The 12,690-nt window shown below is 43.0% G+C and overlaps 1 protein-coding gene across 1 annotated transcript in view; it reads right to left on the bottom strand.

Moving 5' to 3' along the window:
• Window positions 1–3,538: 3,538 nt before the first annotated feature.
• Myo31DF (Unconventional myosin ID) overlaps window positions 3,539–12,690 on the bottom strand; it is a 112,872-nt gene continuing 103,720 nt past the window's right edge. Inside the window, exons 21-22 of the mRNA XM_065425975.1 lie at window positions 11,603–11,757; window positions 3,539–9,225 (exon numbers count right to left, since the gene is read on the bottom strand). Of these exons, the coding sequence (XP_065282047.1) occupies window positions 9,051–9,225; window positions 11,603–11,757 (330 nt within the window). The 3' untranslated portion in view covers window positions 3,539–9,050. The remainder of the gene's footprint in view (window positions 9,226–11,602; window positions 11,758–12,690) is intronic.

The following is a 12,690-nucleotide window of genomic DNA, read 5'->3' as shown; positions in this document are numbered from 1 at the left end:
GGAAAGTTATACTGCGGTGTATATCGGTAATTATGAACATGTAACGTACAGAAGTCACAATTACACGAGTTGCGAAGTGCGTTTCCGCTGCATTTCTTTTGCGCTTTCCGCACACGCAGAGCCATCTTGCGGCAAACACAGAAGACCCCCTCCTCTCAATGTACGGCGCTGCCCCGACAGGAGGCGCGCCGCGCGCGCATTGGGACCGCTGCCAGGCGCGTCGCGGGACTCCCTCTCCCCTGACGACGCTTCGCCGTGCTTCCGGTTTAGATTACTATCTATCTCTCTGCCCGTGCCGATCACGACGTTTGGCTGGCGTAGATCGTTTCCCCTCCGAGACACCGAGTTCTTTGGTTCGTTTCGTTCGCTCAGGCGCACGTTTCGTTGTCGCGCCGAACGCTGCGTTGCTCGACGTTCACCGCGTGATAGGTGGGCGCTAAGTCCGATGCGGGGCGCATCGTAAGTGATTGCTGTGCCGTAGCGCATTGTCTTATACCCCTTGGCGGGTCGACGGGAACGCTGTCGCGTCCCACTCTTGAAGGCGAAGCTTAAGCGTCCTCCAATTTTTAATTTTGGAATAGCGTGACATTACAACACATGTATTGAGTAAATGCTTTCATTAGCATCCAATACACTAATTCCATTCCGTGCAATCAGGCGAAAGAAGGGAAAGCTGCCACTCGGTGTGCTACCTGTTTACGAGGAATATTGGCTGCTGTACTGATGTTGTGAACCATGCGAGTGCATTTCATTCAAACAGTTTTCTTTTCTTTCCAAAAACGTTTTCCATCAACCACAAATACCTCATTCTTGCTGCTGAGCAAGGCTCAGAAGAGAAGGAATAGTGTCCTTGCATTACCTTTTCGCAAGGCATTCTCATTTCCAGACTATGGATCGAACACTCTCTCGAAACATGATATTCGAATATTTGTAACTGTTGCAATAAAAATGATGCAACATGTTTTTTCCTAATATTATTTTACAGTCTTTGGAGAACAATTTGGGTGACTAAACAAGATTGAAAGGCGAAGTGACGTTTATAGGCATATTTTAATAAAATGAAACTTTTCTAATCTTGATGTTTTGCATAAGAAATTAATAATTAGTACAATGAAAATGCACGGGATCGCTATATCCACCTAAAGGCCTGTATCTGCTGTAAATTGCAACAAGCTGGGAGGAGCAGAGCAGTAGGAACAGAGTCCCAAAGACGAGCACGTTCGAAAAATGTAGCGCCCGAGATTAAAAAAAAGTTACTTTGTTCACAAATCCAGAAAATGTTGTGAGCTGTTTATATTTGCACTGGGAATAAAGATCTTTGCTATATTATACTTGCATGACAATTATCATGATTTCAAGAAAAAGCTCGTTTGGTAAAATTGTCATCGCTCAACAACCTTTGTTGAGTTCTTTTTCCCCTTTTACTGATGCCTTTCTTGAAATACAAGTAGCAGTTTAGCCCTATTGTCACGTATGCATAAGGTGCAAGGTCATCAGAAAAAAAGAAGCAAATATACAGCCAAACTTCGATATAACGAAATTCTCGATATAACGAAGTATTTAACTTTTCATAACCTCTTGTCGATAAACGTGTTTAGAACCTCAATATAACAAAGTGTGTTTGTATGCGATTTCAACATAATGAAATTTCGCTTCCGCCGCAAAGGAAGGCCTACACAATAAATGGAGACTTTCGCAGATGCAGACAGTTAAATGAATTGCATGCGGCTGCTTGCAAACGCACCTCTCAAATCGCACACGGGCGCTTCAAGAGCGACCGCCTAAGTATGGAGCTACATTTGGTATAAAGTCCAAGTGAGATAAGATTCCATCCCGCCCCGCGCACTTTGTGCTTTAGGTGGGGGTGAAAGTGTGCGAGGATGATACAAGTTAAGATAGCTAGCTTCGCGAGTGTCCCCTTCCCGCGCGAGGAGAGGGAAAGAGGGAGAGGGGAGCGAGCTCTCCATGGAAGTGAGGGGTGGGGTAGTTAATTGGCGTGCTCGCGATTTCTGGCGCGACTCTCGGCCGTGGCATGCGCATGGCTGCAAGCGCGGCTGAGCGCATGCGCAGCCGCGCACGCTAATCAGCTGCCGCGTGCGTAGAGAGTGGGCGTGCCGAGACGGCGTACCATCATGTAAGCTGTCTTCCCGCACGTTTAGCATTGGAGTTTTGGTGACCCGTTGGAGCGAGAGGCAGACGGAGCATTCGATCCCCGCTGCCGGCGCTCTTCATGATAGCGCCGTCCCAGTGCGGGCGACGCTATCGGCCACGGGGGCGGAGTGCACGCGAAAGCGTGGCTCGCTGAATTCGCTTAATTCGTTCCGCCGATGCAAAGATATTGTCGACGTGGCACGAAGCCGTACGATTCATCGCCGACTCCCAAATTCGAAGAAATGGATTGTTTTCTCATTCATATTTGCTTTCTTCGATTGCCCGGAAAATTCTACGGCCCATTTGAGTGCAAGAAAAATCGATCGGCGACTGTACTTATTTGCATGAAAGGTCGAATTTCAATACAACGAAACTGCGATACAAGCGAGCAAATTGCCGAGTTTACCTACTTCTTTACATCGAGGTTTAAGTGTACCACTTGTTTCGATCTCTCGTGGAATTGAACTGCTTCTTGACGAGGACTCGCGATCGTCTTCACACAGTTAGAGAAACTTCCCAAAACCGAAACTGACAAGATACTTTTTTTCAACAGCATATTTTGGAGAGTAGACGCCACAATGTGCTGCAAGGATAATAGGCCACAAAGCATGTTTCTTGCATCATAAAATTCTATACGTAACATTGTCTGTAAAGCTTTTAAGACTTCAAAAATGTGCGTTTAGTTAGTAAAGGCGCATAACCACAAGTAGTGGGCAATTATAGAGAAAGGACTCATTTTGTGGAATAGGAGGAATAGAATGGATCCGATCAGCCATTCCAGCAGTGGGAATGGTCCGACTCTCACAATTCTGAGTAGTTAAGAGGAATGGAATTATGGAAGCTCTTCACTGCTGGGAATTGAGTGGGATTGGGATGGAGGGACCCACTCTGCAACTCTGGTACCTAAATATCCTCAGTGCAACAAATACACACCTTAAAAGCATAATTCCTTTATTGAAGCGAAGCTTTCTATGCCTCCTTTCCCCAGGTGTGGTTCAGTCGGATTTGCCGAGTAAGGTGGGCCGGCCCAGAAATTGCGCGTTAGTAAACTGGGCCGATCCCATAGGTGGCGTGGCCAACAATGGACCTATCCTGGAGACTGTGTATTCCGCGGTCATGTGCATAATGTGGGTCATGTGGTGGGGGTTTCTAGGTCTTGCCGATTTGCCAGGCAGACACATAATCGTTATGCTGCAAAATAAGTTGCAGAAGTTTTGTTACATTCAATTAACAGCTACACAAAAGGTTTGCTTCACATAGATTTTGAAATGTGCGTCAGATCTGTATAATTATTTTTCGTTTCAAAAGGCGATGAAACTAATATATCAAACCAACAAGTAAGAAAAATGCTACGTATCAGTGCAAGCATACTACTTCAAGTCTCCTGGCGATTGTGCAAATCATTCTTTATTTACAACAGGGCAGATAAATATTGGCTGCTGATCAACAACACGAAAACGAACAGCATCCAAATTTACGAAACATTAGTAGGCAGCATGACGGCATCACAGAGCTAGAAAAATGGTACAAGTGCATATTTGAAAAGGCACAAAGCGCTCAAAGCAGACAGATTGTTCTTCACAAAAGTTTTTTTTTTTTTCGTAACCTCGATGTAACACACTGCAGCCTTTTGCATTCTAAACTTGTCCTTTCGATAGCATCACATGATGAGCACAACTTTGGACCCAAGCTGTAACCGTTACACACAACATCAAAAAATATTTGTCTGCATAGAAACAAAAGATTTTCAAGCAAATACATGCTGAATTCAGATTTTGAGCTCTTCCAATTTTGTGTCAAGATTCAAGCAAACAATGGTACTCGAAAACGCGAGTGTCGACTATGCTAATCCATTCCAGGATTAGGAACTGTTACACAGTTGAATGTTGATATAACAAACATGGATAGAACAAATTGTCAGGAATTATGAAGTATGACATTTTCTCACCGATATCAGCATGCAATGAACATATGCTTATAACTAATATTGAATATAATGAGAGCATCCTTTGTCTAATATGAGTGTTGTAACAAGGTCCAACTCTATTTGGTCATGGGTACTGCTGTGCATAAAATTTTATTGACTGGAAAAGCTTATCACTAAAGCGCAGCTGTTCTCACGTCCATTTTTCCATAAAGAAAAGGTTTACTAAAGGTTTTCTTTGTTTAGTTAGTAGCTCAGTTTGCTCTATGCCTGCTACGAGCCTGTTTCCATGCATACTCACTCAACAGACACTTGACCCTCACTTTGCATAGCTTGAAGCATTCCTCAGCGTCACCAAAACAATACCTACAACTATGACTTGTACATGTCATCGCAGTACTTTATACCTTTATACAGCTACGTGTAGAAATACTTTGTTCAGCACAAATATGGTATACAATGCATGGTTAAAACTACAAGAAAATCTTCAAAAGAAGAAAGTATTGGTCATGAAACAGTGACAAAAATTGCGTTTCATGCTTGCATAACCCCCCCATTTAACATTGCTACCAAACTTGCATTAAAAAGCCACAAGCTCACATAGTTGACTAAGGCACGCTGCAACAGTGTGCTTAAAGGCACTCATTTGGACAGTCTCGTATATATAAAATATAAAACAAAACACTCAGCAGCACATTAAACAACAGTACTATTTACAATGTTGTGTAGGAACCCCAATATTTTCGGAATGACATTTAGCACCAAAAGTCAAGATAATAAAGATCCAGTACCAGTAACAGTTACTTGGGGTGATTACTCATTAAACTATTCTATGTGCTTCTCTATGACAGAACTGAACCTTCTGCCTTCCTCTACCTTCGCAGTGAACTAGAACACACTTCCATCTTCAGCACTCAGTCGTCTAAAATGTACACAAATAGTATGAAGCAAGCATATACTCGTCACATTGCTCTGGAATCTCGAAATGCATGTTAAAGCACAAATCTATAACAAAGACTGACATTTCCTCTGTTCAATGATAGCTATCTCATTGTACAATGCACTTGTTTCATGTATCAAATATTTTATCAATGAAGCTCAAAAGGCTCTTCGAGTAAAACTGCTTTTCTGTTAGCACCAAGGTTTTGCACAGAGGTGGCATTGCAAGGTGAATTTTGTTTAATCCGACCTTTAGATGCACTACCCGCCTGTTTTGTCTAGTATAAGCTGCAAACTCGCATCATCAGCAGCAGTGCTGAACGAAAAAAAGTAGCTTTTTCTCAGTGAAAGAAACAATGCCGCTAAACTCACAGAAGGGCATATTAACGCCCGCCATGGTTTTATCCTCTTGGCAACAGATGCACCCACTGTTTCTTGCGCCAAGAAAAGTCAGACTTTTTGTCCGGAAATGCCACATGCGCGCCTGCACTTATTCTGGATGAAACAGGAAGTAGATACCACCTACACCTAAACCTGCTGCCAGGCGAAACACCATGTCTGGGCAAAAATCTGAGCGCAATCTAGCCCAAGATTCAGCCACAAGAGCTATTTACACCAGAGCTCTCCTACAAATGCAACATCCGGTATACGCAATGTGAAGATATAGCCATTCAGGTCCTGCAAGTTTGATGCAAAAAGCTAGAAGCTGCTAGAAGCCGTATAGCGCAACTTGGGACCTCACCACAATATTCTGCCTCAGAAACAAGGTGTTGTCACAATCGAAGTGAAGCTAGCAATGCTAATTCTGTTCACACACACGACTGTCTCCGTACAGCTGTACAACATGGAACTGCCAAGGTTATAGGAGCTAATACAGGTGGCAAGGAGGGAGGCACCAACATGTTGTCAGGCTGTTATTAAAGGGCCCCTCACCAGGCCACATGGCAAATTTTAGTCGTTACATGCCCTCTAAGGAGTGCTCTAATGCAAAAAAATTTCAGAATAGTTCATTAATAGCAGATGTGGAAATATTTGAAGTGCCGCAAGCCGACGATTTCAGGAGGGGAGTGCCACTGCCCACAAAGACACCCTCTCCACTTGTCTCGTCTAGCCTCCACAATGCGAAATTCCGTCCCATCAGTTCTCGCAGACTGGAGCTTAAGATTGTGTGATGAATACGTCATAAGGCCTCGCCTTTTTATTTTTTATCTCTCTCGCATTTTTGCTGAGTGGTGCACTTCTGGGGATGGTCTTGTGCGCGAGCTGCTGTGTTTGCTCGTTTCGCGGAGCGGATGATTTTGCACGCACTGCAATAGAACACCTGATTAGCGGTATAAGTCAGTGCCACAATCACGAGGACTGAAGCAGACGCGAGAGGATGAAAGCACACGATCACGGCGCTGGAACATGGCAGAAAATGACATAGTTTTGTTCTTTGTGCACGCGACTGCATGATGTGGGAACAAGCAGACGAAACGGAAGGACAGCTCTCTTGATACGATACAAAGTAAAACAAAAACACGCAGACATTTGGTTCCTATGTTTTACTATTTCTCTAAACTTTAATTCATCTATTGAAGCAACAGATTAAGCAAATAACCGATGTTGTGTTGAATAATTCTCGAAGTCATGTTCCACTACGATTGATCTCACAGCACAGCCATGTACATAGGCAAAACCGTGCAATTGACGTCGACTCTTCTGCTGGGAAGCGCGGCACCCACGAGGAGAAGGGCAAACACCATTTGGTTTTAAATTTAAGCTCTTTCCACAGCGTGTAGGGATGTAATAATTAGCAGACACAATTATTAGCACCAATTGTACATACTGCACTTGTCAGCTCAAAATGGCCAGACCTGGTGAGGGACCCTTTAAGCATTTTGTTACCATTAGCTCATATACCATTATTTATAGTTAAATGATTGCTACAGACAAGAGAAAGAAGCCGTGACGAATGGCACGAACGATAACTTTTCCGTTCTGAAAGGAAGTATAAAGAGCCTGCAAATGGGACTACAGAGCTGGCCACGAAATCATTTTGTTAAGATGTGTTTGTCGTGGCTAAGTTTGTTCTACGATATAAAATTTACTTTCGATGGGCAGAAGAATATGTGGGATGTAGCTTGTGCCTCAATGACAGCTGGAACATTGCGGACACTGGTGACTTAGTATCCAAGACAAGAGATGACAACGTTTTTGCCGATTGCACCAGAAACCTGGAGATTGAAGTTTAGCCACCAGTAACAAGACAGTTGGCAGAGGGTTTCGGTGCCACTTATACTGCAAGTTCGTGATGGCTGGAAATACAGTACTGTCGCATTCGCCGGGTACTCGTAGTGCACTGATACAGTAGGAGAGAATATACTGGGCGCTTTTGCCCCCATTTAATAACAAGAAGGAAAGCAGAGGAGGAAATCCCAGAGTGGTAACGTTCAGCACAGTTCCACATGATCACGGTTGTTCAAATAGCAGAAAAGGAAAAAAAAAAACAAAAAATATTGCTCCACATTTGTGGTGTGTGTGGGACATACTGATCCACAGGTGCACGCTGCACTTGTTCATCTTACAAAAACAATGACAATTAAAGTACATAAAGTGGGTTTTAGACTGGTGCTGAATTAACATTCTAACATTAAAGAACTCTGCAGTTACAAAACAACCCACCAATAGCTCTATTGCTGTCTGTAGCATAAACATCGCTTACAAGCAGTGTCTGAAAAGAAACAAATATATATATCTATATAATGAGAGAGCAACAATGTATATAAACCTAGGATACAAGTTTCGCACTTTGTCAGCTTGGTCACTGTGTGCTCGGTGTCCTTTCAGTAGACAATTTACAAAATTCCACAAGTAGGATTTTTTCCACATGCTTGCAACGTCTCTAGTGTAACTGGTGCATCACTAGCGCACATTCAAAGTGGACAAAGTGCCGATTTCTAACAATGGTTTCATTTCAATGTGCCGCACACATGAAAACTGGCACTCTCTGCACAGTTGCGTTGGGACACCGCACGCATGCTATACTCGCAGACTACTTCCTGCGGCAATGAAGTGAAAGCTACCAAGGCAAAGCGCACGCAAGAGCGTTCCCGAAGAAAGTCCCACATTTTCATTTGCGTTAGCTTAAGCAGGAGAAGAGAAAGCATAAGCATTTTATTTACAACAGCAAAATAAGATAAAGTACACCCATTAGTGTTAAATTTAAACTATTTTCCTGCTTCTCACTTCTGCGTTTAGGCAAATGCGAAACCGTTGCATGTGGAAGCCACGCTGGTTCAGTATCTGTTCTAAGAAACTAAAAGCGCCGTCAAACACTGCCGGATTGCTTGGCACAGTAAACACAGGCGCAAAAGCTTCATCCCTGTGGCTTTCCCTTTACTGCCACAGTAAGTCGTCTGCAAATATAGGCATGCCGACTCACGCATATGTGCATTGCATTAAAGTAACACCTTACTTGGAAGTCGGTGCTTTGCTTTCGTTTTCGAATCCGCTGGTCCCATTAATGGAGGAAGTCAGCATGTCTTTATTAAAGATGGGGTGGTGGTTGCAGATGATACCTACCCCCTTTGTTTTTCTTTTTATGCTTACGCTTGTCATTCAAGACAGCTGAGCCTACATGACAGATTTTCAAATCCATAGTTATCTTTCTTAATGCAGTTATGTAAAACCAAAGCTGACATGTAATGAATAGCTCTGCTTGCCTCCATTCATAGTGCTGATCCTCCAACCATATTTTATGAGAATCCACAGTGATCATACTAACTTTTTCTTTTTTACCTTATGTTACATTAATTATAAGGACAGTGGCGAACTCGTAATTGATGTTGCAAAGTCCTAGCAAGGCTTATTCAAGGGTATTCCTTATTTAAATTTGGAGTACGAGTGTTGCATCATTGGTGATGGCATTGAAGGCATCTGGAGAATCCTACTTGCAGAATTATTTAGCACATGCCATGTATTGGCAGGCCCGTCTGTCGCTGAAGAAGCAAGGTGTTGTTTCCAGGAGACCAATGCTTCCCACGGGCCTAGCTCGTTAAGCAGACGCCCTGTCCTTGGGCCAGAGGAGCACAAGGGCGTTGTTGGGTGCCTTCTTGAAAGTTGGCTGTGAGACGCTGGATGTGCTCTCCACTGACACGGTGCGGGCCTTGTTACCCAGCATACACTGCAGCTGTGTGGCCACCATGACACGTAGGTCCCGTTTCTGAGACCTGCAAAGTACAGATGCCGCACAGTGTAATGGAATGAGAGATATGCCGAAGAGAAGAGAAAATACGATGGGGTCCTGACATGGACCCTTTTGGGTAGCGTATAAAGAATCTCAAATATACAGTGTGAACGGGGGACCAAAAAAAGAAAAAAAAAAAGGAAAGAGAGAGAGAGAAAAGCAGTGACAACATGTGCTTTTGTATGTTCTTTTGTCCGTGTCCCAGTTTGCACTGCATACTAAACGTCATAAGTAAAAGCAACTAACTCAATCCTTCATGCTACTGATTTAACGGAGTTTTTACCAAGCAGCGAGAATCAAATCCACATCAGCCTGCATGTGAGGACCTAGGCATATCTTTTGTTTCTTTCTTTAGTTCAAGTACTCAAGTTTAATTCATTCATTCATTCTTACAAAAAAGAAAAGTACTACAAATGCCAACATACAGGTAAAAAGCCACTTTTCCAGTGGCTTGACAAAGGCCCTTGCCTCTATTGTATTTGGCAGCAAGCATTTTGAATACGTTGTTAATACATGAACTAATATGCTGACAAACATTTATTGATACTGACATCTCAATCAAAGAATTTCCAGTGATGTCAGATGCAAATGCCAGCATACCATATTGACAAGCAAATATAGCACCACTCATACTTCATTCACATAAGAAATCACAAAAATATTCGAGTATTACTGCTTTGTAGTCTGCACCACGCTTTGAGAGCTTGGAAGTTCTATTAGGCAAGAACAGTGCTTAACACTGTTGTGCATTTGTGGCAGTAATTAGATACATCCTTGCACGAGACGTGTTGCAAAATAACTTCATGTGTTTGTGTGTGCAACATGTAGTGCTGGGCATTTATTTAAAGGGATGCAAATATGGCAAGCCTGCTTATTCAACAGTAAATAGCTTTACCTAAAACGAGAAAACCAAAGCATTCTTCTTGAATGGCTGGAAATAATTGAGCATAAGTTATCTGCCCTGTGTGTTTTTCTCAGGAATTCTGGTTCCTCTGCACAACAGCTGTGGATCTCCTGCAGCAACAGAACCGTACTTACCCGATTGTAACGCAAGTTTTCTTTTTGTGATTTTCGTTATTTCAACTCGACCCTTGCGTTACATTCTAATAATGACAAAATTGACCATTTTAAAACAAACATTCTAAATCTTGCGGTTCTTAGCGTTATGTTGGCAGTCTCTGCCTTTACGTCTCGATCAAATCCATAGACAAGTTGACTGAAGTCAAAACTAGTTTTTTTGTTGTTGTTGCAATCAACGCCACTTTCGCTGCACTTGTGACTGGTGTTGTGGTTACATTGCTGCAGTATCCTGCAGCCATTCACGCTACGGCTCCGTTCATTTGCGTTGTTATGGCAACGCGGCACGGCACGTTCGGTACGACACTCGCTTTGAGAGACGAGCAATTTTGATGGCCGAGGAGCTGGGAAACGCTGCTGCGGCTTGGTGGCTCGACCTCAACCAGTCGGCGAACCGCAGTACTAGCAGAGGGCCCTCTTTAAATGCGAGGCCAGTCGGAAGGGCTCTGTGAACCTTGTAGTGGTCTGGTACTGTACCCGAATAAAATGGTTGTGCAGTCTTTTTTAAGAAGTACTCAATCTCAAACAAGCTCGATGGCATGGAAGATGAATGGATTCTCTGGTGAGCACATTCAGAGATAGTTTTGCTTTCGCGATACTTGGCTCATCTCTGCACCAAACCCCTCTAATTATACAGACAGACGACAGCGCTCTTGGCACTGATAGCGAGCTTTCCACAGCACCAGAAACATTGTCGGGGACGCTTTCGGTGTCGATTCACGCGAAATTTCACGAGTAAGTGAAAGTATCTCCGAAAGTGATAGCTCGAGAATACCACCCAACGAAAGCTTTGGTTCCTCCTCAGATGTCCATGATAAGTGAAAACTCGTTACCGAATTGTGATTCCTTGAATAAAGGTGCCATATCTTTTCCGTCCATCTCGCATTACATTAGTGTTTTTATTTCTTTTATTTAGCGTGAATGGAAAGTTGACCCTCGCACTACATTCGATGTTGCGTCACATTCGACTAAATATGGCCGTCCTCAGATGCATCAATCTCTCTCCCTCAGGACTTGAATGCGCGTCGTTATCCCTTTGTTAGAATGGAAAGCAATAGTCAACAATACCAAATAATGACTTCTTGACAAGTCGCATATCAAATGAATATAGCAAGCACTATTTGATTCCTATAAAAAATTTCAAATATTCGCACGCTCTTACGTAGAAGCGTGCTCTAAATCAGCAGCATTTAAGTAGTCATTTAAGTAGTAAGCTGCAATTAAACTTAAGTATAGAAACCTAATGTTGTGATGCACAAAACAGAGACAAATGTCCCACCCACCTCTGCCACTGACGTACGACAGCACCGACAAGTTCCCCGACTCTGTTGCCGTCTGCAGTGTTGGATGTGACCAGACAGACGACCAAATCATTGTTGCCACGCAGGTGCAAAATGGCCAGCTGGTCTGGGCCAGAAGTGACACTGATGCCTGTGAGCTGCACAGAAAAGAAGAGTGATTAGCTACAACCGTGTCTGATTGTTTATTTCTCTCTCTCTTTTAATATATAGTACCCCAATTTGTTCAATAAGAACTGTGAAAGAAACTCCAGCTTTCCAAGAATGAGTAAGGCCTGCACCTAGTCAGTCTCTAAGGTGTGGCTTCACCAGTCATAGTGCGTTCCCTTGCCTTTTGACTGCTTCAGGAACTTGTCTGTATAAACTTCCTCGAAACAAGTACCCCACTGGTGCCCATTTAGCACTAGAAAACTCCCAATGGTAGAGTTCGAAACCAACGAGCGAAACCTTTTCGAGAACAGAATTTACTTTTCCCTAATTCATAAACTTTATGAAATATTAAGGAGGGTTGGCAGGTATGCATAGATAATTCCTTGACCAACGACCACTTGTTACATTTTCTTCACACAGCCTGCACCATTTATTAAAAAGCATCTAGGCATTTAAACCAGCTTGCATATGCCAATATGATCAGACATTGTTGCTTTCCCAACACCTTCCATTTTCCGAGTTGTAGGAAGTCTATTGTTTACTTGCTTCAGACCTTCTATGAGTGTACAGTACCTTGTCGGCGAGATTCACATAGCTCCCTACGCTTGTTCAACTTAAATTCTTGTTTCTTCCCAATGTCCTACCAAAACGGTACACTTTTTTTGCCACAGCCTCAATTTCTTTAACAATCATTTCAGGACTATTCAATATCCCTCAGTTTCATCCCCCTGAACACAAGCAGCTTGTTGTTGGATTGTATTGGATTGTAAGTCTTTGAAGTTTTCTTTTCAACTTCTGTGTCCTGTATTTATTTATTTACGAGTTCACTCTCTTCAGTTGCGTTTCATTTATACACAGTACACCATGCTCAGGATGTTCAAGTGTTAGCGGGCTGCTGTACCACTACAGAAATAAAAAGGTAA

The sequence above is a fragment of the Dermacentor albipictus genome, chromosome 1 (genome assembly GCF_038994185.2).
Source record: "Dermacentor albipictus isolate Rhodes 1998 colony chromosome 1, USDA_Dalb.pri_finalv2, whole genome shotgun sequence".
Taxonomy (NCBI): Eukaryota; Metazoa; Arthropoda; class Arachnida; order Ixodida; family Ixodidae; genus Dermacentor; species Dermacentor albipictus.
Note: the sequence above shows the minus strand (reverse complement) of the source record. Positions and strands in the feature narration are given on the sequence as shown.